This window comes from Acomys minous, assembly GCF_964271855.1.
Source record: "Acomys minous genome assembly, chromosome: 18".
In the NCBI taxonomy this organism is placed as follows: Eukaryota; Metazoa; Chordata; class Mammalia; order Rodentia; family Muridae; genus Acomys; species Acomys minous.
This window is the reverse complement of record NC_140501.1, coordinates 42,270,446-42,295,123: the sequence shown is the minus strand read 5'-3', so window position 1 is coordinate 42,295,123 and position 24,678 is coordinate 42,270,446. Positions and strand designations below refer to the sequence as shown.

Below are 24,678 nucleotides of genomic sequence, written 5' to 3'. Positions count from 1 at the left end.
GTGATCTTTTCTGTTGTGATTTTTTTTAAGGGGAAATTTCTTTCCTTATAAGCATCATGTTTATTCCCGCTGTCTGCCCCAAGGTCCATTCTCCTAACGTATATTGGCAGGGAGAGAGGGAGAGCGCATGTAGGGAGGCAGACTTTGTTCTGACTCTGATAGTCGCAATGGGCCTCCCGCAAGCATAATGCCAAGCAATGGGCCGCTCCGTGGGCCGAGCGTAATGTTGAGTTGCATGACGGATTTTTATCTCACACGCGCCACTTCGGTCCACGGAACAAGATAAGAATCCACTGCAGCTGGACTTCACGGAGGGTTGGCCTGAAATCCGAGCCTTAACACAGTGCATGAGCCAGCCTGCCTATAAAGATGGGCTCTGTGCTCCAGAAGCCAAATCTGCAAGGAAACTGGAGTCCATCTGTGTGTGTGCCTCTGCCTGTTCCCTCCTCTGGTTCAAGGGTGAGCACAGGTTAGATCAGAGGGCTGCCAGGGATCTTTGACCCCTAAGCTCAGGAGGAAATGATATGGTATGGCTTGTCTTTTTTTTTTTTTTTAATTTATTCTTGTTACATCTCAATGGTTATCCCATCCCTTGTATCCTCCCATTCTTCCCTCCCTCCCATTTTCCCCTTATTCCCCTCCCCTATGACTGTTCCTGAGGGGGATTACCTCCCCCTGTATATGTTCATAGGATATCAAGTCTCTTCTTGGTAACCTGCTGTCCTTCCTCTGAGTGCCACCAGGCCTCCCCCTCCAGGGGACATGGTAAAAGGTGAGGCACCAGAGTACGTGAGAAAGTCATATCCCATTCTCCACTCTACTGTGGAGAATGTTCTGACCATTGGCTAGATCTGGGTAGGGGTTTAAAGTTTACCACCTGTATTGTCCTTGGATGGTACCTTAGTTTGAGCGGGACCCCTGGACCCAAATCTGCCTATCATAATGTTCTACTTGTAGGTTTCTAGGACCCTCTGGATCCTTCTACTTTAGTACTCTCCCATGCTTCTCTCATCTAGAGTCCCAATTGGGACTCTAGATGAGAGAAGCATGGCCTGTCTTTGATCAGCAAGAACAGCTCTGAGTCTGGGGAAGGTAGACTGCACTTCTCCACAGGCTCCCAAGAGGGAAGTCCCGCCCTGATGTACCTAGCCTGTCCCTGGGCAAGTAACAGCTGGACCAGGCCAGGGAGGGGTGCCTCAGAAGAGGACTGAAGATAAGTTAGACAACATCGTGCAATTCACGAAGCACTCCACAAATAGGGTACTAATAGCCAGGCAATGATTGATTTTTAAAAATCATGTTAAATAAAAGTAGAATTTCCTTCTGAGTCACCATCTGTCACCTGGAGCGTGTACATGTTTATAAACCTGAACAATACAGGAGGTGCCTCTCACAGTCCTCCATGGAGCAGACAGGGACTGGATAGGATAGACAAGAGAGTGGGTAAGTATTTGCTTATTATGGTCTAGTTTTGCTTCTTATTTTTGAGAACTAAGAATCGGTCTACCTTCCTTGGTAAACAAAGGTGTTTTTCTATATTCCACTGCCTAGAAGCAGAAACGTACAAATGAAGGTTTTTCTCCCCTGCATTTCGCTTAGAAAATTCACAAGGAACCTTCAGCGGCAGTCACATCGATTAATGTCCTAATGGCTGGCCTACAACTTCCAGCTGTAATTAACTTAATCACCTCCACACCTGCCTCCTCCACCTTCAAGCTGTACAACCATTCCCAAACAAGCAAGCCTGTTTGTTTTCTTGGAAATAGACTTTATCATTTATTTACAGATGAAGCCTCATTCCCCACTTCCTGGTCCCACCTGAGGCTCAAACCAAGTTTAAATGGGCTTTCTGATAGCTACCCAGAGCAAAGGCTGACCACCTCAGGGGCACACACACACCCTTGTGTAGAAAATAGGAAATATTCCATTTTTCATTGTGATGAAACCTATTATATTAAACCAAACATGAAATGGCTTTTGAATTTCAGTAGAACAAGCAATGACTTATTTCCCCTTCATGCTTTGGGAACAATATCTTCCATTACTAGTTTTAAGATACCTTTCCTGTTGTCCGTGTGTTGACACTAAGCTATCTTTATAAATAACAAAAATAACACACCATTATATAGCGTTTTTGATAAACAAATAGGGTGAAGGCCAAATAGGTCCATAAGTCTTCTGAGTCAATCTTATGAGAGCATACTCTAGGTCTGATGTGAGAACGAGGCAGCGAATGTTGGCTAAGAATGCCCAGCAGAGCCGGGCTCATGGAAGAGCAGCTAAGGGAGAAGTTCTAGAAGGTTCCACAGAGCCAGAAGACAAGGAGAAAAGATAAGCCATGGGCTGACAAAGCAGCCTTCTAAGGAAAGCTAAATTGCCAAGTTCTGAAAAAGTGCTACTTGGGGTCACCTCACCTGTTCTGAGGAGAACCTGGATGAAGTGGCTTTCTCTTGCCTTCACCTTCCATTCCAGATGACAGCAAGTTCTCGGAGGCTATTACGGTGCTGCTGTCCTGGATAGAACGTGGGGAGGTGAACCGGCGCTCTGCAAACCAGTTCTACTCTATGGTTCAGTCGGCCAACAGCCACGTGCGCAGGCTCATGAATGAAAAAGCCACCCATGAGCAGGAAATGGAGGAAGCCAAGGAGAATTTTAAAAACGCCTTAACCGGGATCCTCACTCAATGTAAGTAAACCTTTGGGGGCCATCTTTTTGGTTATGGTTTGGCCTTTGCTTTTGTACCCATTTTATGTTTCCATGTTGGGGTAAGTAGTTCAGAAGTCTCCCATTTTCCTCCATATTGAATGGCACACCTCATAACCAATTCATGTTCTGTGGCATGTGGAAGAGTACGGACCCTGCCCTGAGAGCTTACTTCTCAAGGTGAGCAACATTTCTGTAGCTTTTCCTCAGAACGCTACGCCTGGACCCCAGGACAGGGTGACCAGGCACATCTGTGCTTTATTGGACCAGCCTCAGTTCACAGCACACCTGCAGGGCAGCCATTGGTCTACCTGCGGGCTGTCCACACAGACCTGTATGTCCTCTTGGGACCAGTGTGAGAGACTAGGCCTTGAACATGTCCCGGGGCTCTGTTTAGGGAGATGGTGCCATCAGCAAAAACCCTCCTCAGACTCCTTATGAGGTGAGCTTCAGCTCTCTGCACAGATGGCTCAGGAATAGACTTCCGTCCTTTCTTCATTTGGAGAGCAAATTGCCTTAAACACTTAACGCCAGTGATTTTTCATGCCTAGATCCTGAACTGATGAAGGAGCAAATATGGAGCTTTCTAATAGAACAATAGTCACAGTAATTACCCCAGGCTCTATGCAGAAAAAACAAAAAACAAAAACAAAAACAAAAAAAACAAAAAAAATGGGTGGGGGGGCGTCAACGTTTCCTGTGGCACTCTATGTCTCTAGTTAATGTCACAGCAGCACAATGCAGCTCAGCTGCTGATGGTTGGTCGCTCTGTAAAAGCTGTCGAGTGACCCTGTAACCGGGCTACGGTCCATTCCATCCCAGGTGCAGGGACCCGCACACAGCAGCAACATATGCAATTAACACATTCATTCTGAAGATGAGTATTATCTGCAGTGACCTAGTATGCCAAATGCCTGTCACCCTTTCATCAGTGCACACGAAGGGATAGCACGTCTGTTAGGATAGAGAGTCAGAAAGGGATGACAAGCCAGAATCTTAAATATGAAAGCATCCCGCATGGTTTTGTTGCCAACAGGTAGTTTTTGCAGCAGCAGTAAGTACTGTGCAGTGAATCCCCAAACATAAACTGGTAAGTGACCAAAGGCCCCTATATAAGAGTGCTTCACCTTTAAAGAAAAAGACTGTGGATAACAGGAGGGCTCCACCTCACACTGACTGGTACCATACTAGACAAACTCAAAAGTACTGAGAATGGCCCTTGACCCAACGGTCTGGCAATGCTAGAGTCAGGGTTGCTAGGTGTAGACTAAAGAAAGTTAATACCGACTTTGGCTTTGAAAGGAGGAGAGACAATAATGGATGAGTGGCCAGAGAGAAGGTAAGATTGGTTTGGCAGGAGAGAAGAAAGCTTAACGATCACAAAAGAACAAGCCCTGGAGGGCTGAGGTTGGAAGCCATGCACCCAAGCAGTGGAGTGGTCGCTGCCAACTTAGTTCTTGCTCAGGGGACTCCGTTCTAACCAACTTCCCATCGGCGTGCAGGTTGCTGTCTCATATTTGCAGGCAGGCAGCCCCTGACAGTGGCAGTGAAGCCATGGTGGACAGCCACGGCTTAGGGTAGGAGAAACCGGTGCTCTCCTTGGCAATGGTAGTACATGGGGACTAGTTAAAATGAGGCCGGAAATGGGAAAGCGCATCTTCCTGCCACTGTGCAGGTGTAAGGTAGCCAGATTTGAAACCACTGTGAGGTAGACACTCTGAGGATGTGTGTCATCCATGGGCCTCATGATGGTATAGCTCAGAGAGGCTCCAGCCTTGGAGCCTCCGCCTGATGGCAGAGCTGCGAGGAGCACACCTGGACAGATGCTCACCCCAAGGAACCAGTGAGATTGCAATCATGAAAGCCAATGCTGAGTGGGGACAGCTGTCATAGACAGCTCTTGGCATCTCAGTCTGAAATGAGGACAACTGAACTCCTACTTTCAATCTTCCAGCCTTTGCCTTTTCCTGGCTTTCCTTTTACATTTGAATAAGTTATTTGACCACTATCTTTTAGATAGATAGGTTTATGTTTTTATATATGCAAATGTTTTTTCTGCATGTACGCTTGCATGCCACAAGAAGACATCAGATCACATTATAGATGGTTGTGAGCCACCAGGTGGTTGCTGGGATTGAACTCAGGACCTCTGGCAGAGCAACCAGCACTCTTATCCACTGAGCCATCTCTCCAGCCCCCTCCACCAACATCTTGTAAGCACTTTTTTACACCATCTTTCCACGAACAAACCCATCTTAAGGCCATGAGAAGTTCTGTTGTTTCTACCTGAAAAAAAAAAAAACATAGCCCTGCGTGACACAGTCGTCTCATTTTGATGACCACTGTTCACACTCATGGTGCCTCGGCACTTGGAATTACCTAATGTGACAGATGTAATGCTCATTTGTGAGTAACAACCAAAGATAATCTCTACCAACCTGGTTGGGTTCACATACAGAGAGATGTAGATGCTAATGTCTGCAGACCGGTCCAGTGGTTCAAAGTTTCTATGCCTGCCTCACCAGGCGCCAACAGACTACACATGGCCATGCCTAACAACAAGGAAAGGGGAAGATGTAAGTCCCAACTGGTCCTCCGATCTCCAGGATAAGCTTGAGTTGCTCACAGTATGGAAGAGGCAGCTGGGAAGCCCTGTTGCCTTGCCTTTTCATTTCCTTTTCACATACCATCTGATAGACATCTGACCCCACTAGGTAGCTTCCCATTGGGCTTCAAGTACTATTCACCCTTCCTAGCTGGCACAGCTCTCCAGCCTCAGCATCAGGTTCCCCCGGACTCACTGAGGTCATCTCCATCAGCCTTATCCTTCCCCAGCCCAACAAAGCCACTTCTCAGCTCTGGGCTTTCATACGTTTGGTTCCTTCCGCCTGCCTTGCTCTTCCCCTTAGTGTATGTATGCTGGAATCGGTCTCATCCTTTAGGTCTTAGCTGAATGGCCCATCCTTCGGGGAGGGTTGTCTTGTCCCCTTTCTTCTTGTGGAGTTTTCATCATAGTATCTTTGGAGCCCTTATCTAGGCATGTAATGATGTGCTGGGTTTTGATGACTGTAATGAGGAGGGACGTAAGATTGGGGAGGGAGAAAGTAAGTTAGTAAGCAATGGGTGAACTACAAAACAGGGTGAGAAGAAAGCCTGACACCATGCATTCAGACACTACTCACAGATAGCCACATATACGGCTGTGTGAGCCCAGTGCGGGGGAGGCTGAGGCAAGGGCACGAGGCCAGCCTGGACTACACACGTAAGACCCTGTCTCAAAACAGAAAGGGAAGGAGGGAATAGAGAAGGGATACTTTTCATGGGTAGCAGGGTTTCAACCTGCATATGTAATGAATCGAATACATCACAGAAAGCTTGCTGGCCATGGTCTTATTGACAATCACTACTCCAGACCACAGCTAAGAGGCCAGAGGCTATTAGGAGGTCTGAGTGAAAGTCAACAGAGAAACTGAGGCTAGATTCTCCTTTGTAGCCTTCCAGCAACTTTTAGGTTTATCATCTACCCATTACTCTTTGGGAGGCTCCCCTTAGCTCTGTACTTTGATTCTGAGTAGTATTTCAGGAAAGAACAGTTATCAACAGACTGTGAAAACCCCAGCTAATGTTGACAGCTCAGTGCCTACTGAGGAGCACGTGCCCCATCTATAGCACGGAGGGCTTCAGACATATCCGTGAAAGCCAGACTCTTCCAGGAGGTCTTGAAGACAGAAGCGGTACTATACGGTCCGAGCTGGCATTAAGCAGCAAAGGGGGGCTGCATGGCTCCGTCGACAGCCGCAGGTTTCCATTGTCGTGCATTATTTTTGGACAAAGATGACCACTCCCTGGATGCCAAGAGAACTAAATCCTCCCACACTATGAAAATATCAGCAGTGACGTCACTGACCTTGCAGGCAGTGTGCCCATCTCAACACTCTATTGCCATGCTATGTATAAGTTCAGGATTGACCTAACTGAGGTAGAGAGGGAATGAAGAAATGACGGATACAAAAAAAGCTAGAATTGGGTGGGCAGGGCTCTTTGATGGAGCCACAGCATCTGGGAAAATCAGCATGTTTATTGTATATAGTTGACTGAGGAGGCATGCAGGTGAACAAGATGGCAAGCATAACTAATCTCTGTAGGAGCAGGCTGTGTAGAGGAGCAGACTTCAGGCTGTAAATATGGAGGGGCAGCTACAGGGGATGTTTTCTATGCATACTCAGCATCCTCACTTGGACCAAAGGAAGGCTTTGACCTTCCCAGAGGGCATTTAGGGTCCTTAGCAAAGCCTTGCCCGTGTCAATTGTACACTCACTGACTCAGGATTTCACTAGCTCCCTGGCCCCCTGTGAAGGAGTCTATTGCATGTCTTGACCTGAGCTGCCATCTTTCTCGTGATGTTTTGTTGGTATATCTTTAATCAACTTTCTAGTTTCCCGCACTTGGTTCAGTTACGGGCACCTGAAACTGGAGCTCATACCGTGTGGCTGCTTCTAATGCATCTAACTGCTGATTCACCTGGTTGCCAAAACTTCCAACATTAGAACCAGTCAAACCCATCCGTCTGTATTAATATTCCTGGTAGACTCCACATGAATTGCCCTTGGCTTGTGTAGCACTGATATTCGGGAGCTAGCATTTCTGCTTACTTTCCCCTAGATAGTCTCTTTGTTAAGCAGTAATCCCAAGTGCTCCCCCATGTACAAGGTTCCCAGTGCCTTTCTCCATAGCATCCCACGCAGAAAGCAACCAAGAATGCTGGGAAATTGTTCAGAAACATCATGGAAGCATCATGGAACAGCAAGTAAAGCAGGCCTGGTGTCATGATTGGAGGGCTAACTGAGCAAATTCCAGTAGAGTCCAGGAGCATCGCAAAGCTCAGGCCATAGCGGGCTCCTGTATAGATGTTGCTGGAAATAGCCAAGAAAATAGGCTTCCTACGGGACTCCACAAACCTGGGCAAGATGCATACAGCCACCTCATTGGTCTGCCCGCCATCATCAGACAAGTACTCAAAGGGTTGTTTCTGCTGCCAGCTACAAGAAAGAAATCAGCAATGCTCCTCTTGACTTTTGGTGTTTAATAAAAATGAGAAAGTGTGCATCTAACACCATCAGTTACCTTCCAGCTTTGTGGGTGTATTTTTTGGCCAACATTTGCATATCCTCTAGGATCAAACTTTGCCTTAAAGTGTCAAGGAGCAGTGGTTATCCTCAGCTCAGAGTTTGGGATGTGTGGCATCTCTTCACTTCTCTAGGGTGTTACACTTGACTTGTGACTATGGGTGTGCAGGTGTCAAAACAGGACCTCAGACTATCCTGGTGGATGCCGGGGCTTTCTCTTCCCTTCTGAGCCAGCTGGAGTGGCTCTCACCTGCTCGTTGTAAAAGAGGAGAGGAAAGTGGCAGCCCACTGTAACCTCCTAGTCTCATGGCATCTCTTCTTCAGGTCATATTTGTCCCACCTTGTCATCCTTTTCTTATTCTGCCTGTCTGTCAGAACTTCTCCCACGGTATCCTATTCATAGACTATGGGGTTTTGATCATCACTTTAAAATTTTTTTATGCTTCCCAGGAACTCGCAAACAGGCCTGCCCACTTCCAGTTTCATCAGTCCTAAGCAAAGCTTGTCATTTCCAAGATCTGGCAGAATCAGTTTAAAGCCCAGGAAGCAGGCACCACCACATTCACATGTTAACATACGTGCCAAGATGATCAGTTGTGCAAATCCTGTTGCAACACAGACACATCAAATAAATTAAACATTCTGGGCCTTTCATTCTTGACTACTTTTCCAACATGCTTCCTGTTGAAAAAAGAGCAAAGGGGGCAGAGTAAGGAGGTAAATGAGAAAGCAGATAGCCAATTAATATTAAGTGATGAAAATGCCATAAGTGTAGTAAATATGAATGATAATTAAAAGCTATGATGTTGGGGAGAGTGAAGGCAAAGGATATTTCTTCTAATTGTCCTCTAGTGTCTCTCACCCCTGGCCACCTGAATTGGTTTGTTTTGGTTTTTCCTAGCACCATGTCTAGTTGTTTTTCTTTGTTTGTTTTAATAAAAACTGAATATGCTCAGAGGAGGATACCATTAAGGCTGTAAACCCAGGCTTGGAGGAGGAGATGAGGAGGGAGAGAGGGCAACACAGCAAAGAGAAATGCCGCTGTCTGGCGAGAAGCTGAAATACTTATTTCTGGCCTGCCTTCCTTTCACGCCCCTCCACACACTGCTCTGCTATTTCCTTGCCTGAAAGACTTCTCCCCTTCCCTGTACCAGATTCAAAAACCCACTCAGACTTCCGGCCTGAAGCCGATCGAGTCTGCCAGCACCCATAGTCATGCCTTCTACTGATAATTATTCTATGTGCGTCAGATTTATTTGTGTTCTTCTAGAATGATTTTATGCCAGAGATGCAAGCCATGTGCACTGTCCATTTTTTCTGAGCTTGGCAGTGTTTGTGAAAGCACACCTAAGTCCTGACTTCATAGAGAGAAGCAACACTGGTGTTGGAAATTGGGCTGGAAACCAGTAGCTTCAGAACATATTCTAAATGTTTTCTAGTTTAGGGGTGTGTGTGTGTGTGTGTGTGTGTGTGTGTGTGTGTGTGTGTGTCTGTCTGTCTGTCTGTCTGTCTGTCTGTCTGTCTGTCTACTATGATCTTAGTGTTAACTAACTCCGCACTAATATGGACTCTATTTTATTCTTACTAGTCTTTATTTTAGCATGGAGACAACAGTCTTAACCATCATGCATTTGTACATTTATATAAGAGGAACTATACTAGCCGCATCTTCAGTCTTCAAAACAGCAAATGATGCGGATGCTTTTGACTGGGTCTGAAGAGATGCTGGCTCTAAGCTCAGCTTAAGCAGTAATTATCCATATCCCTTCAGGAAAGTCTTCTAAGCCCTTGAGTCTCTGCGCCCTCCTTTCTGTGAGGAAAAGGTTTGCCCAGATTATCCCTCAAGGTACCGTAACATCCCCATAGTCCGTACTGTACGGACAACTTAGATCCTTGACTGTTTCAGGTTATCTAAAGGCAAGAACGTTAGCAGGTCCCTCGTGATGCCCAGTTCGCCTCAGGTGGGATAGGGGAAGAGTGGAGCAGGCAGCCATCCCAACACGTGTGCCGATGCCTCGCTCGGGTGGCTGCCTCTGTGGCGCTGCTGTAAGTATCAGAAGCCACATTTCCACCATGAGAACATGTGCCTGGAGCCCTGCAGGTGCCAAAGCTGGTCAGAGTTATTGTCAGAGGCAGCCCTGCATCGCTCTGACATCTCCCCCCCCCCCACCCCCCCCCACCCCCCCCCGTCGCACCCTCATCTGTCTCCTTGGCTGGCTGAAATCGTAAAAGCCTCTGCTGTTGGAATGAATGATTAAGATCATCCCACAAATATTTACTAGAGCCCTGTTAAGTGCCAGGTCATATGCTAAGTGCTGGAATGAAATATGAGGGTCGCTGACCTCCACGCAATGTCCCCCCCCCATAGGCAGACTGGTGTCCTCCCCCACATTTCTTCTGCCTAAAATGCTCTCTCTGAAATCATTCATGTCTCAGGAACATCTCAGCTAAATGTTTTTTATTTCCACCGAGGGAAATTTGGTTCCTGTGTCCCCTGCTGTCGGAAAAAGAATTTTATGAAGTGTTAAAATGTTTTCCCACGCCTGTGGAAGTCATTGCCATGGCTCATCCAAGGGAAGGGGTTTTAAAAAAAAAAATCTTTCTAACGCTTCAGCAACTCGACAGCTTTCCTTTTGCGCCTCAGAATCATGCTGATAGCTATTATTTACTAATGCATTAAATGATCAAAATATTATTTCCATTAAAGAAAGGAAAAGAAAATGCATCCTTTGGTCTCAGGGAATAAATAGTCAAAGGAAATAATGTTGTATGAAGGCTTCCAAATGAAGGGTGAGCTCTATTTCTATTAGTACCAAAACTGACAGGAGATGCTAAAATCTTGTCACAACCAAATGGACCCTTCCAGTTTTACCCAAACTAAAATTCTAAGCTTAATTTTTTAATTAATTTTGAAAAATAAAAAAAAGCTAATTACACCAAAAGATGTGCAAGAAAAAAATTAAGCCTTATCTTGTATAAAAAACCCAAGAACTATGGAAGGCTCCATTTCAGGATTCGGTGTGCCCGGTGTCATTAACGAAGCAGCTCAGGAAAGGCACAGCTTCATCTAATACTACAAAACTCGGGTACCTTGATTAACCTCCAGCTCCAGGGATTGAAGAAAAGGCTTCTCGCAAATGTAGGAGGGGCAGGGAAGCGGCCTATCTGTTAGTGGGTTAGGGGACCAATCTTGGCTACTTTGGACAGAATCCACTCAAAAACATTTTTTTTTAAAGTTGTTTAAAAGGAAGACACTCAAAGCAAGAACAAATTGCTCCGAGGCAGAGATGATATGTTCCTGATCGCAGACAATGTGTCTTCGCATCATTTTGCCAAAGGAAGTAATCCTCCCAAGAGGAGTGTGGGAGGAGTGTGGAATGTCAGTGGATTTCTTCCCAGACCTAAGCAGAGCAGACACAGAACCCACGCAGCACGAAGCTGCTGACCACTGGCCCAGAGATACCCAGCGCTGGAGAGTAGCTTTAGCATTTGCCCGATGCAGGGGTTTCTCAAATGATCCTTTCACAGGGCTCACATATCAAGTATCCTGCGTATTAGATATTTACATTGCAATTCATAAGTAGCAAGATTATAGTTTTTAAGTGAATACGAAAATAATTTTAGGGTTGAGGAATCACCAAAACAAAAGATGGGAACCTGGAGTGTAAATGTTGCACAACCTGCAGGCAGCTCAACAGGTTAGAAAATGACCTTTCTGGGTGCTTAAGTTGGTCTAACGTCTCCCAGGCGGCTTGTCCGGACTGAGTCTTCCTAGTGGCTTGGCTTCTCTGGGAGGGACTCTCAACTTTTAGTGTCTACTAGAGCAGGCTCCGGCCTAGTGACTCTGGTCAGTTTCAGGGACTTCCTGAAGCTATTTTGGCGTCGCTTACCTTGTTGTTTAAGGAGCCTCCCTGTAGCATGGAATATTCTCTATCTCAGAAGAAACTGTTAACAAGCCCTGCTTCTCTTTCCCGCTCTACCTGATTTGTTTCAACATAGAAACAATGGATTTCTGTCAAAGCTGGAAGGCTGGGGGACTCAAAACTCAGAGAAGCTGATGCCAGCCTGGTAGGGACAAAAGAAGTAGAGGCCTTTCACCCAGACTCTGATTCCCCTGCCTTATGGTTCTGAAGAGAGGCAAAAGCAGCTACCTGCACCATCACAACCTGGAAGGTTTGGTCTCTTTATCCTGAAAAATTTTCTACATCTACAGCTGGTGAAGAGCTGGGAGAGTCTTTGGCTCTTCTTAACCATAGCATCTAGTGTTTGCATATTAAATAACTCAGTGCTCAAAGATGCTGGCCTATGTGGGTATGACAGATGAGACTCTATCCTAAGGTCTCTAAATTTCACTTTGCATCAGACCCACCTAGACAGCACTCAGCAGCCAGGTGCCCCCTCACACCCCAGCACTCAGCAGCCAGGTGTCCCCCACATCCCAGCACTAAGCAGCCAGGTACCCCCCCCCCCACATCCTAGCACTAAGCAGCCAGGCCTCCCACACCCCAGCACTAAGCAGCCAGGTGCCCCCCCCCCCACACCCCAGCACTAAACAGCCAGGTGCCCCCCACACTCCAGCACTAAGCAGCCAGGTGCCCCACACACACCCCAGTTACTGATTCTGTTGCTGATCTGAGCTTTTGTCTTTTTTTCTTGAAAGTGCTTGTGTAAGAAACACACGTTGCACACTACAGCTTTAAATCGTCCAGCGTGGTTTTAGGTAACCAGAGCTAGCCTTTTGCCACTGAACAATTCTCACAGAGTCTTTTTGAACCAGTAGAGGCCCAAAAGGAATCTGAATCACTATGTAAGGGTTACAAGGACAAACAGACTCTCAGAATCTAGCTTTGTCCTCTCTCTGTAGAGACTGCTCTCCACAGTAACCCAGCTACTAAGAAAATGACTGGTTTTCCAAGTCTGGACTTGTTTTGGTTATTTATACCTTTATAAATATTTTATAAATAATAAATTTATAGGTAAATAAATAATTTTTATAAATAAATTATATATATATATATATATATATATATATAGAGAGAGAGAGAGAGAGAGAGAGAGAGAGAGAGAGAGAGGTGTAGTTAGACATTGCTGGAATGAAGACTTGGTTGACATGTGATTCTCCTTCCATCTGTCAGGAAAAGTTAAAACTTATATTATCTGACCTATTGTTGGCCAGGAGGAGGAAAACAACCAAGAAAAACCAAAACAACCAAACAACCAAAACATCTAGGGAGCATACGTTAGAGAACAATTTAACAATGGCTTACTCTCAAGATGAATAATTTAGATCTTTTTTTTTTCTTAGCCACTGCCAGGAAGTCTTAATAAAGATGCTTATAGATGGATGTCAGAAGCTGTGTCTGAGCATGCTCATCACAGCCTTATTAAGGGTAGACATATGAACAGTTTCCAAGACATGGCTTAGGTGAAACAAAACAAGGCACAGGAACAATGCTAGCATTTTGTGTAAACACAAAAGGCGCAGGATAGAAAGAGTCACACCTGTGCACTGTATGCCTACCTGCCTGGCTGTGCCAGGATCTGTCAGCATCCTTTGTTGTTAAGGAGAAGCTGGTGATGGGGCTCAGAAGGTAGTCCTCACTTCTCGTTTTGTTTCTTTTGTATCAGGTACCTCTATTGCTTCTGTTGAGTCAATAGTGGAAATCTAGCCAGGGAATTTGTTGGATTTATAAAGCCTTGAAAATGCTGTGCATTGTAAGGAACCATTGCAATTATAATCACACGCATTTTTCTTTCTGTGCATCGCCAAACATTTGGACGTGTACATTAACAAGGGTGCTGCACCATCACATAGTTCAGCGATTGGCCTAAGGAAACAAAGAAAGGACAAACATGGAAACACAGAGGAAAACTGGAGTCCCTTGGGTTAGGCTCCCTGATGGAGACGCTACAGAGCCTGGGGAGGTCAGGATGTTGATTAGGAAGTGGTGTTCTGGTATACCACTGAACAGAAGGCAGAGTTGCCGCATTATGATAAACAAGGAGGTGAAATTATTATATACAGCTGACCAGAGAGGCAGGTTTAGCTAACCTCAGGAGGAGCAGGCTTTTTAAGGGAGCAGTCTTCAGGGAAGAGAAAGTTATGGTAGATGGTTTGTTTGTTTGTTTGTTTGTTTTGCACACACAGTCAACATTGGCACTCATATGGAAGGAAGTCTTTACCATCCCTCTGAGCCTCACCCAGGGAAGGCTTTGTTCTCCCATGATGCTCAGGCACAGAGGGTCTTTGGCATGGCCACACTTACATCAACAGCACATTTTCACTCAGGACTTCACCTGCTCTCTCCATAAGAGCATCTGCACTGAAGATGAACTAGATCGCTATGTCATTGTCTGCCTAATGCCTTTTTATTTATTTGAGCAGTTTGACCATTTCCTGCTTGCTTGGAATTTGCAAAACAAAACAAAAAACCAAACCATCCTCTTCTCCTAAAAATACTTTTTTTTTTTTACTATCCCATCCCCTGAAACAAACAGTTGTTTTGTATCATCTAACTAAGAAGTTGAGAAATCCTTTGTGGCCGGCATTTGGGGGCTCAAGTTTAGCAGCTCGATGTCACATGATGTTCTTTTGACTCATCTCGAGACAACTCAGCCATCCCAAGCTGGCAACCGCCCTGGTCCTCCTCACCTTGTAAGTTCAGTGCAGGCCTCTTTCGAGCATGGCTGCCATTGTGTTCTGCTTCCTTGGCTCCTCTCCAGGGAGCAAGTTCTCTCAGGCCTGGGGCCAGGTGGGAGGTGGGAGTTTCAGCACCTGACATGGCTGCTGCCTCCACAGGCCCATTGACATCTGTTCTACCTCTGGGCGCCAGTGCTGAAACTGTAATCACTGATGGCGCTCTCTCTCTCTCTCTCTCTCTCTCTCTCTCTCTCTCTCTCTCTCTCTCTCTCTCTCTCTCTCTCTCTCCCCCCTCCACACATCAGTTCTACCCCTCCATCCTAAGTCTTGTTTCTTTCTTTTGTCCCACCCCCCACCCCCTACCCCTCACCCCCCCAGCCTTTAGTATTTGAAGTCAATCATAACAAGCAAAGGGGAGGAAGGTCAACTGTTTCATTTGCCATGTGCCTTTGAAAATCCCTTCTGAGCTATTCATGGAGGATTTGGAAATGTGTTATCCCTTAAGAGCAAGAAAGGAAATTCTTCCAAACCCTACAGCGTTAAAAGGCTCTATCATGAGGCCGATAGCATTAGAAACAAAAATTAGGCTTGCAAGGTTTGTTTGAGGTGCTTTCTGTAGGGGAAGCCTGCCGCCTGGAAGAATGTAATCAGTTGCTCCAGGTATTTGGGACACGAAATGGATTTAAGGTTCTTTTCACAGCTGTGTGGTTGGAACACGGGATGCTGGAGGCATCGGTGCTGGAGGGGAGAGTCGTGAAGGAGACAGGGCTGTGTTCTTGCTAGGTGCCAGCCTTTTTCTCTTGGTGCCTCCAATGCTTCTTCCTCTGCCCCATGCTAAAAATGCAAAGCTCTTATACACTGCCAGACTCTGAGGTCTGCACTGGATGCTCCGCTTTGCCTCTGGAGAGTAGTCTGTTTTGGCCTCCACAATTGTCCTATACTGAGCCCCTCTTCCTCTGAAAGGTTAAAGACAAATGCTTCTCACGAGAATTCATAATTTTTTTTGAATTTGTGGCCACACTCTGCCCCTGCTGAGGAGGCCCTGGGGACTCCCATTATCACTGCCCGTTGCCTCTGGCCTGGTGCTGGGAGATCTCTTGCAAGGGAGGATGCGGGATGATCAAGACACTGGAAGTGGTTTCCTGTACCCAGCCAGACCCCACAGAACACAAAGCAGTGCCAGAGGAATCCCAAGATGCAATGCGAAAAAGAGACATGAATATGGGTCTAGAGATCCTGAGAGTCAGAGACCTGCAGATAGAGCAAGAAGCCACAGGTAGCACCACAGGCTGTTCTAGAAGGATAGAGAGCCCCGAAGATATAGGAACGCCTGAGACTGTGGACTACTCACCAGGAGGCAGAGAGGCTGCCACTGGCCTCAGCCAGGTTCAGACACCCCATGCCAGATTTCCAAACAGAGTATCTGTTTTTCCACCTCCGGTTTGTTGGGTCCATCAGTGTCCTGTATGGGGCCACCATGTTCATCGCAGTAGGAGAGATGGCACAGAACAACCTCCAAAGTTAAAGATTTGGTTTTTTGCATGGGGAAATTGTATTCTGCCTGATGGTATCATCTAAAATTGACCCACTGGAGATCACAGATTCTGATTTGCAACCAACCCATGTTACCGTGAGAGTCACCACCGCAGGAATAGAGGGATGCAGCCATGCTGCTGGAGTGGTGACCAGTGGCCCGATGTGGGGGTTCCAGCTGGACTTCCTTACATTTCAGTAGCCTTGAAACTAAATGTTTGAGACTTTGGGTCAAATTTCTGATGCAGTTTTCTTGAAAGCTGCTCGCCGAGCTGTGAACATACCCCTCCTACCCCTCCAGTAGACTCCTTCCGTGTGATAACCCAGCGGTTTTCAGTGTATTCCCTTAGGCTTGTAGAACAGCACCATCGTTATACATTGTGCATTATAATTATCACTCATTACTTTCCTATATCCTTCTCCCAAGCCAGAGACAAGCACGTCCATTCTGTGTGGTTAGGTCTTCCTCCTTCCTCTCATCTGTGGTCTTGAGGATTAACTCTATTAACCAAGCACAGTTTTCTTGGGGAACATCTGTAATGTAATAGGTACCAATAATTTGTGATTTTGCATGAGTTTCTGTTCCACACTATGGTATGTTACAATTTCCAATTAATACATTAGTTTCTATCCTTTCATATTCTCATTGGGTATCCTGAGTAAGGTTGCTATCACTATTTTTTTTTAAATAGTTAATTGAGTTATTCTATCACGAAAGAGGCCTATTCTATACCCAGCAGATGTCTAAACATCTGGGGATAAGGGAAAGGACAAAAGAAGGCTTATAAACTTTAGTTTTCAAGGAAATGTGTGTGTGTGTGTGTGTGTGTGTGTGTGTGTGTGTGTGTGTGTGTGTGTATTCTGTCTACATATATGTCTGTGTACCACCTGCATGGTTGGCATCCATGGAAGTCAGAAGAAAGTATCACATCCTCTGGCACTTGAGTTACAGACAGTTTGACAGTTGGGTGCTGGGAATGGAACCCTGTCATCGAGAAGAGCAACTGGTGATCTTGGGCCCAAATCCCCAGGCCCAAGAAGTATTTTTTTTTAATATTGAAATACACATATGTCTGTGTGCATGGTGCATGTCTGAATGTGTTTGCACATGTGTACATGCATAGCCTAAGAGATAATCACAAGTAGGGATTTAGGGCCACACAGGGTAATTGGCGATATCATCAAGTCTCTGCACTTTTTTCCTCTTTGTTTTAGCTTGCCAGGCATAGCAGACACTCTGGGATGGTGTCTACTGGAGACTGGCATCCCTGCAAGCTTCTAGAGAGTTGGTACTTTGGCTTTTCTCGTGATCTTCAGAAAACCCAATTTACAGAGAACACAAAGAAGTGGGGAAGCAAAAGTTGCATGGTGGGCCTGGCAAATCTACATTTTCTGACTGGAAGCTGTATTGATAATCGTTCCAAATTATCAAAGCAATGCTTTTTGCTTTTTTACATTAAAAACGAAAGCAAAAAAGTAGTGCTCATGGTTAAGGACTTAAGCTTCTTATCTGATACAGAATCCCAGAATCCTTCTTGCCTTCCAGACTGCCAAGGTTGCAAAGCACACCTGATCTGAACCTGCTCTACCCACAGCACAGCTGTCTGTGAGCTATCTGTTTGGAGCAAGTGCCAGCATCCTCCTCTTCCTGCATCCCTTTCCCTGAGAAGGGAAGTTGTGTGGTGACTAGGCGTGGCTTCCCTGTGTGTGGAATGAGCAATGTGAACAGCACCAGGGTAGCAGGAGGCAGGAATTTGAGTCGCTGGCTTCTTGAGTCTTTCACAGAGACCGTGGGCAGCATAAGCCCTAGCTGTGACATCAGCACAAACACCATCCTGGTTCATGGTTTCAAAGCCATGCTATCTTTGTACCACATTCACTGGGATGTTGTCTGTGAAACGGCTTTCCCCTAAGTTGGATTCACACTCATCCCAGCTCTCTTATGAGCCTGAACACTTTCATTTGCAAGATAAATGTCTGGAACTATGCAGTGGAGAATATTTTTCAAACCTAATTTGAGTTGCACTGTTTTTACTTTTCTGAGTGTGTGTGTATGTGTGTGTTTGTGTGAGAGAGAGACAGAGACAGAGACAGAGAGACAGAGACACAAACACAGAGACAGACACACAGAGAAATAGACAAAAAATGAGGTAGGAAGTATAAAAATCTCATAAGAAAGGACATAATTAAATCCCATCTAGTTTTCCTTTTAATTAATTATACTATTGATAAGAACTCTGTAAGAGATTGAGACAGCGCCCTAAGAATTTGAGACATATGTTAGAATTCTGACATTTTTCTGAGCCTCAAGTTCTATAGCTCAGCTCCATTTGGGCGGCCTGCAGCCAACCCTGGAACTCAGTATGCCTCAGATCCAGCTCCCTGTCTGTCTGCTCAGACCTCCATCTGTGCTTGTGCTCCGCATCTCAGATGCTCTTCCCAAGTTTGAGTCATCTGGCCTCCCTCCCTCTTCCCCACATCGTCTTAGCGAGTCACCCCCTCATGTCTTCCTGTCAGAGGACTGCTCATTGCACCTTTCATTCAAGGCTGCTGCTTTGATTCCGCCTCCTTCAGGTCTTCCACACCCGCTCACTCACGCTGTCTTGTATCCCCTGACCTACAGCGTCAACTACAGGGCCTGGGTGAACATGTGGTCCTTCCTCATTTCTTCTCTCCTGATCTTGGCCCCCTCCCTTCCAGCTACTTCCATATAAAATCCTTTCACAGCTCCGGCTTTGCAAAGATCTGCTTTGACTTCTCTGCTGAGCAAATGGTGGTGACTCACCAACTGAGGCCTAGCAGAATGTCACCTTCTTCCTGACAGGATCCCTTATTCCATGATCAGTTTACCTGCTTTGTATTCTGTTTTCCTCAAAGTGGTCCAACATCCCTCTCCTATACAGAATAATTATCTGCTATCATTTCTTTATTGTCTCCAAGACATAGAGCTCATCAAAAACAAAAATAATACCTAGTAATCTAGCCTGGTATTTGATCAGATCCTCAGGTGTTTTCAATGAATGAATGAATGAATGCATTTACTTTGAGCCCTCAAGTAAAGTAATCAAGTCCTCTAAACTGAGGCATGTATATTCAATCCACAAACACACCCAAGTAGATACTTGAGTGGATTCTTTTGCCTTTATCCTGAACCACAGTGAGCCAGGTTCTGGCTTCTGTTTTCCCTCTGTCCTCCTCCATGTTTCCCTTCACCATTTATGAATGTACATCATCTACTCTTTATTGCATCATCTTCGATAACAGTCTTCTTCTCCAGCAGACAGCAGACTTTTAATTATCACCACCCAAACACTCACCCTGGACACCATAGCTTTTCCTCTTTTAAGTGATGCCAGTTATAGATAGAGCTTTGCTCTTTATCTTTAAGCCATGGAGCCTCTTGGTCAGCAGCCTTACCAATTGGCTTTATCTGAGCTGACAGCTGGCTTCTCCAGGCTGACTCTGCAAGGTGAAACAGATTTACAGTGTAGTATGAAGATGGAGTTTTCTTTTTTTTTTTTAAACATTTTATTTTTTTAAAGATTTATTTATTATGTATACAATGTTCTGCCTGCATATACATCTGCAGACCAGAAGAGGGCATCAGATCTCATTATAGATGGTTATGAGCCACCATGTAGCTGCTGGGAATTGAACTCAAGACCTTTGGAAGAGCAGCCAGTGCTCTTAACCTCTGAGCCATCTCTCCAGCCCCAAGATGGAGTTTTCTAAATCAGGAAGTTTTCAACTGAAGTTCTTCTCAGTGAAATAACGAACACAAACGTTTCATGTGAAAATACCTGAAGACCAAGGCCAAGAAGTATATATTAGCTCTGTAGGATATATTCACAGTGTTGTGATGAATGAAACAAGCTTTACTTCAGGAGCACAGTGGTTCTCAACCTTCCTAATGCTACAACTCTTTAATGTTATGGTGCCACCCAACCATAACATTATTTTCGTTGCTACTTTATAACTGTAATTTTGCTTCCGTTTTGAATCATAATGTAAATATCTATGTTTTCCAGACGGTCTTGAGTGACCCCTGTGAAAGGGTCATTCAACACCCTTCTCAAAAGGGTTGAGGCCCACAGGGAGAGACCTGCTGCTCTAGCACGGTGTGTACTTGTACACTTTGTGTATGACCTTAAAAACTTTAAAAAGCTATGCTGTTGAGTGCCACTCTCCTTTGGGGGCTTGGCTATCATGACAGAGATCTGGAAAAGAACTGAATTCCTCTTTTATGACAGAGCCCCGGGACCACTTAGAAGAGAATTATTGGATCCAGTGTTAGCATCCGTAAGAACTGAACTCAATTATTTTGAAGGTCAGGTTTAACCATGTGACTGATTCAGAGCACTCATCTTACTAACCCTGTGCTTACCAGCTCAACAACTGTTCAAGCAAGACCAGGTCTCTATGGGTGACCCAACTAAGATCCCATCCCTTTCTCTTTGATTTTTCATAATCCCTCAACATTTACCATCCAAATAGTGCTGCCCCTGGAGGTAACAGAACTGATCAATGAAGTCAAGGTGATAGAACTAAAATCTCAGCGGTGTGAGAGCCAGGAGAGGATGCCTATGAAAGTCGCTGTGGGACACTAGAAGACGGGGCGTGAACTCACTAAAGAATGGAGAGCCTTGGGCGCTACTAAAAGTCAGGCACACAGGCTAGAACTGTTGCTCCAGTGAACTTTGGTCTGATTTAACAAGGGATGGGTGGCTTCTCTGCCAGTTGATGGACAGTAAGACTGGCTTCAGTACCTAGAAAAGAAGAGAACAGAGAGGGAAAATGGTCCCTGAGGCCAAGGAAGCTATAACAACTATTCATGGCCCCCATTGGGACCTTGGACACAGTAGTGTCTTTAGTAGGTTATACTTATGCCCTTGAGATGGCAGCCAAAGAAAATCAGTACATATTCGGTTCCACCCTGATTTTACTTTGAAGTCCCTAGTCAGGTAGGGCTTCATATACCTTTATTTCTATGACAGTATCAGGGTCTATGTAGGTACAGATTTAGGTCTATAATCTGTCATATCAGATTTATAAACAACAGCTAAAGGGTGTTTGGGGGTCAGTGCCCATGATCCTTTCCCCAGCCATCTATAGAATTTATTTTAACCTAAAGTTATGGAGACAGACTTGAAGGGAGACAACCCCAACCTTGCTAAAAATGTAAGTACAAAAAAAAAAAAGGCACAAATTGGATGGATATTGATGATGTTTTTTTCTATTGTGACATCATCCATAGACTCCTAGTGTCTTTGCTTTGCTTCCCTATAGTGATCACAACATAAATTACTTGTCTTGTTTGACTTCCTTGTTCACCAAAGTTGAGCAGATTGTGGCCGTTTTCAACGCTTCTACCAGACAAAAAGCTTGGGACCATTTCTCGAAAGCTCAGCGCAAGAACATAGACATTTGGCGAAAGCACTCTGAGGTTGGTGATTTTACTGTTACTTTCTAACCACCATCACACAGCTGGATTGGCAGAGAGTAGTGTGGCCGTAGCCGTTAACGGTTTTGTTACAGTGGGCAGTCCTTCTGCCATCGTCCCGTCTCATTGCCCACCCCACATCCAGCACCACTCCGTTTCCGGTCCAGAAAAGCAGCTGGCTTCACAATTAGAACATTTCCCCCTTCTCTCCAGGGGAGAAAAGACTCTTTTCCCACTCACAGTAAAGAGCTTGCTGAGAGATGAACCAAGATGTCAAGATGTGTTATCTAAAAATCGGCTAAAATATATTATATATTTATATATATATATTTATATATATGCCAATTTAGAAAATTAATTGCTAAGTACAGAGTTTTTCTTCAGCAATCTGTGTGGTGATGACAGTTGGCTCTTTGGGCTTGAAATGGTCCATGTTGTTTTGTCATTAGCCATGCCTGGTCCACTGGCCCAGCCAGGAGGTTCTGCCACATTCCTCCCCAGAACAAATCTCATGATGGGGGCAAATGCCCAGGCTAGCTGAGTTCACAGCAGCAGTGCATGCGTGAAGTGTGAGTATCTTTCGCCAAGGAAAGAGGCCACAACTTGGCTTTCCTTGCACCCAGGCAGACCAAACTGTGCCATTAGTCATTGGTCATCCAGCTGTTATTTTTGACTCCACCTGTAGTGTACGCTTTGAACCTGTAACGTAAAAGTAAGTATACTGTCTTCCTTTGCTTTTGCCTCTTTTCTTTTTTAAAACAAGAGAATGTTTTTGTTTTTTCTTCCCCACTTGGATGCCTCTTCATTTCTAGCATGTTGCTAGTAAAGTTCTCTAAAAGACACCCCCTCTTTCAAAAAAAAAATCACAAAGTTATAGAAGGTAAGGCTTATTTATGTAATGGTTTTGGCTCACACTTGTAAAATTAAGTGTTTTATGAAGAGTTTGAGGAACCACAAAGTAATATGATATCAATCATCTGGGTAGCATTTTAAGTGCCCATTAACTAATGCTAAATTGCTGTTGAATACCAATGGCACTACATGTAATATCCACATGAATACTAAATAGATTCTTTATTGTCACTGTTGTTATGGCAAATGCTGAGTGACTCCACAGTGAGGGGATGCTGGAAACACTAGTGCAGGTGTTGGTAAAGGCATTTGTAAAGTTGTGTTCACTAGTGCCTAGTAAGGTGTCTGGTGACTGCTGTAGCTCTCTTCTCTTCCACTGTTGAGGATTGTAAGGAGGAGGTAGGATTTCTCTCTAATTATTCAAGGACTCCCAAGCAAAGAAAGGGTGTGTTTCTGGTGTTCTCTCTGACACTGACATGAAACCCAAGTCAAAGCTGATTTTCAAGAGGGAGGGGGGAATAAAAAAGAGGTCTCTGTTTACAGTGCAGTAAAGACACTGAGGGGTCATGAAAACTCAAATTGAAGTTCATAAACCATGATTCAATGATGATTCAGATTTGGGAATATCAAACTTTTGGGTTTTTTCAAATTCATATAAAATGTAACTAAAAGAACATTTAACAGACACTCAGCAAGTGACATGATGCTGACAACACATGAGCACAGAGAGGCCGCTCGCCATGTGGCAGCAGACATCAGGCGCTGGTCTTGGTCTTGCTTCCTGCTCCCACTCCACCTCCCATCTCAGCTAGCCCCCCTTGGCTGTTGTTTAGAGCAGGCTACCCCAGGCTCCCTGCCCGGGGCTCAGGAATCCTCTGGACTTTCTTAGTCCCAGGAGATAGAGTGGAGACTCCAGAGGAACAGAGTGCCATCCTCAGAAGTCCCTCCTGCCTCTTACACCCTATCTTTAGAAAACACAACTCTAAACTGCCTTCCCCCCCCCACATGTTGCTTAATTGATTAAATACCAGTTAGTAATTTAACGTTGTGGATGGTTTCTCGGTTGCTTATGAGATTGGTAATTGGCTTGCTTTACCCGCATTCCCATGAACAGCGCCTGATAATTACCTGCAACACCTCTACAGATTTATTAGTGTGCTAGTGATTTTCTGCTGAACCACAGGACCCTGTGGAAACACCCTAACTTCCCCTCCCTCCAATATCCTCCCTCTCTGCCACCTTCCCCACAAAACAGCAGTCAGATGACAGTTTGCCGTTAGTTGCAGAACCAAGCAACCACCCTTTCAGGAGGCTTTTATATGCAGGGCCTGAGAAATGCCCCAGTGGGTAAGCAAACACGAGGACAGAATTTCAGATCCCTAGCACCCATACAAATAACTACATTGGCAGGTCCTTGTGGTCCAGGGCTAGAGAAGTAAGACAGAAGGTTTTTAGGGCTTTGTGGCCACCAAGTGTGACTGAACCGGTGAGCTCCAAGTTCAGTGAGAGACCCTAGATTTAAAAAAAAAGTAAGGTGAAGAACAATAGAGGAACACACAAACGTCAGTCTCTGCACACCCACACACACACACACACACACACACACACACACATACACACACACATGCATGCCATACATATATACATATATACACTCAAGTCTTTTACATGTGCTAACTCATTTCATCCTCCAATCCATTAGTACTGCAGTGCTCCAGTAAGCAAATTGAGCAAATAGGTATATAGTAGTATCCTTAAAGCTACAATAGGACCAATGTTAAGTGTGGCTTCCTTAAAACCGCATGGCTCGCTTCATTAGTAGTAGTTGATGTCACTTCTATGTGTCAGCTACATAATAGGTGTTTCTCCATAACCTTTCAGCAGCCCTCCCTGCTGGCGCAGACATTATCACTGCCTTTTCATAAATCGGGAAACTGAGACCACAGTGAGATCAACTCACTTACCAAAGGGCATTTACAGTCATCGGCGAGCAGGGCTTTCTCCCAAGTCTGACACCAAAGCCTTCGGTCTTTCTTCCAGCCCTCTCCCCTCATCAGCGTTTATCCTAGATCGTGGTGGGGTGACTTAGGGTAGAAGCTCTAGACTCTACATGCTGCCGTGTGAGTCGTAATCTACCGGAGACCACGGGGAGACGGCATGGGGATGAGCGGCCGGCCATGTCTCTGACGTGCGTGTATCCTGTGCTTTCAGGAGCTCCGGAACGCTCAGAGTGAGCAGCTCATGGGCATCCGCCGCGAGGAGGAAATGGAAATGTCTGACGATGAGAACTGTGACAGCCCAACGAAAAAAATGAGAGTCGATGAATCAGGTAATGCCGGCAAGTGCCGGGTCCCCAGGAGCTATCATAATGAGCACAGAATCTT

At 45.3% G+C, this 24,678-nt stretch overlaps 1 protein-coding gene and 1 long non-coding RNA gene across 5 annotated transcripts in view; one reads left to right on the top strand and one right to left on the bottom strand.

Annotated features, from left to right (window-relative positions):
- ENOX1 (ecto-NOX disulfide-thiol exchanger 1) overlaps positions 1-24,678 on the top strand; it is a 288,573-nt gene that overhangs the window by 149,881 nt on the left and 114,014 nt on the right. For all 3 annotated transcript variants that reach the window (XM_084767961.1, XM_084767960.1, XM_084767959.1), the window contains exons 7-9: positions 2,473-2,685; positions 21,339-21,445; positions 24,506-24,623. In XM_084767961.1, coding sequence (XP_084624087.1) covers positions 2,473-2,685; positions 21,339-21,445; positions 24,506-24,623 — 438 coding nt within the window. The remainder of the gene's footprint in view (positions 1-2,472; positions 2,686-21,338; positions 21,446-24,505; positions 24,624-24,678) is intronic.
- LOC311589493 lies at positions 14,975-21,159 on the bottom strand. 2 transcript variants are annotated; one of them, XR_014776569.1, is made up of 5 exons: positions 20,630-21,159; positions 19,320-19,464; positions 16,408-16,536; positions 15,821-15,931; positions 14,975-15,425 (listed from the first exon to the last, which is right to left on the bottom strand). It is a non-coding gene; the product is annotated as an uncharacterized lncRNA (long non-coding RNA). The 2 variants fall into 2 exon arrangements; XR_014776568.1 differs by having other exon boundaries at positions 15,821-16,536.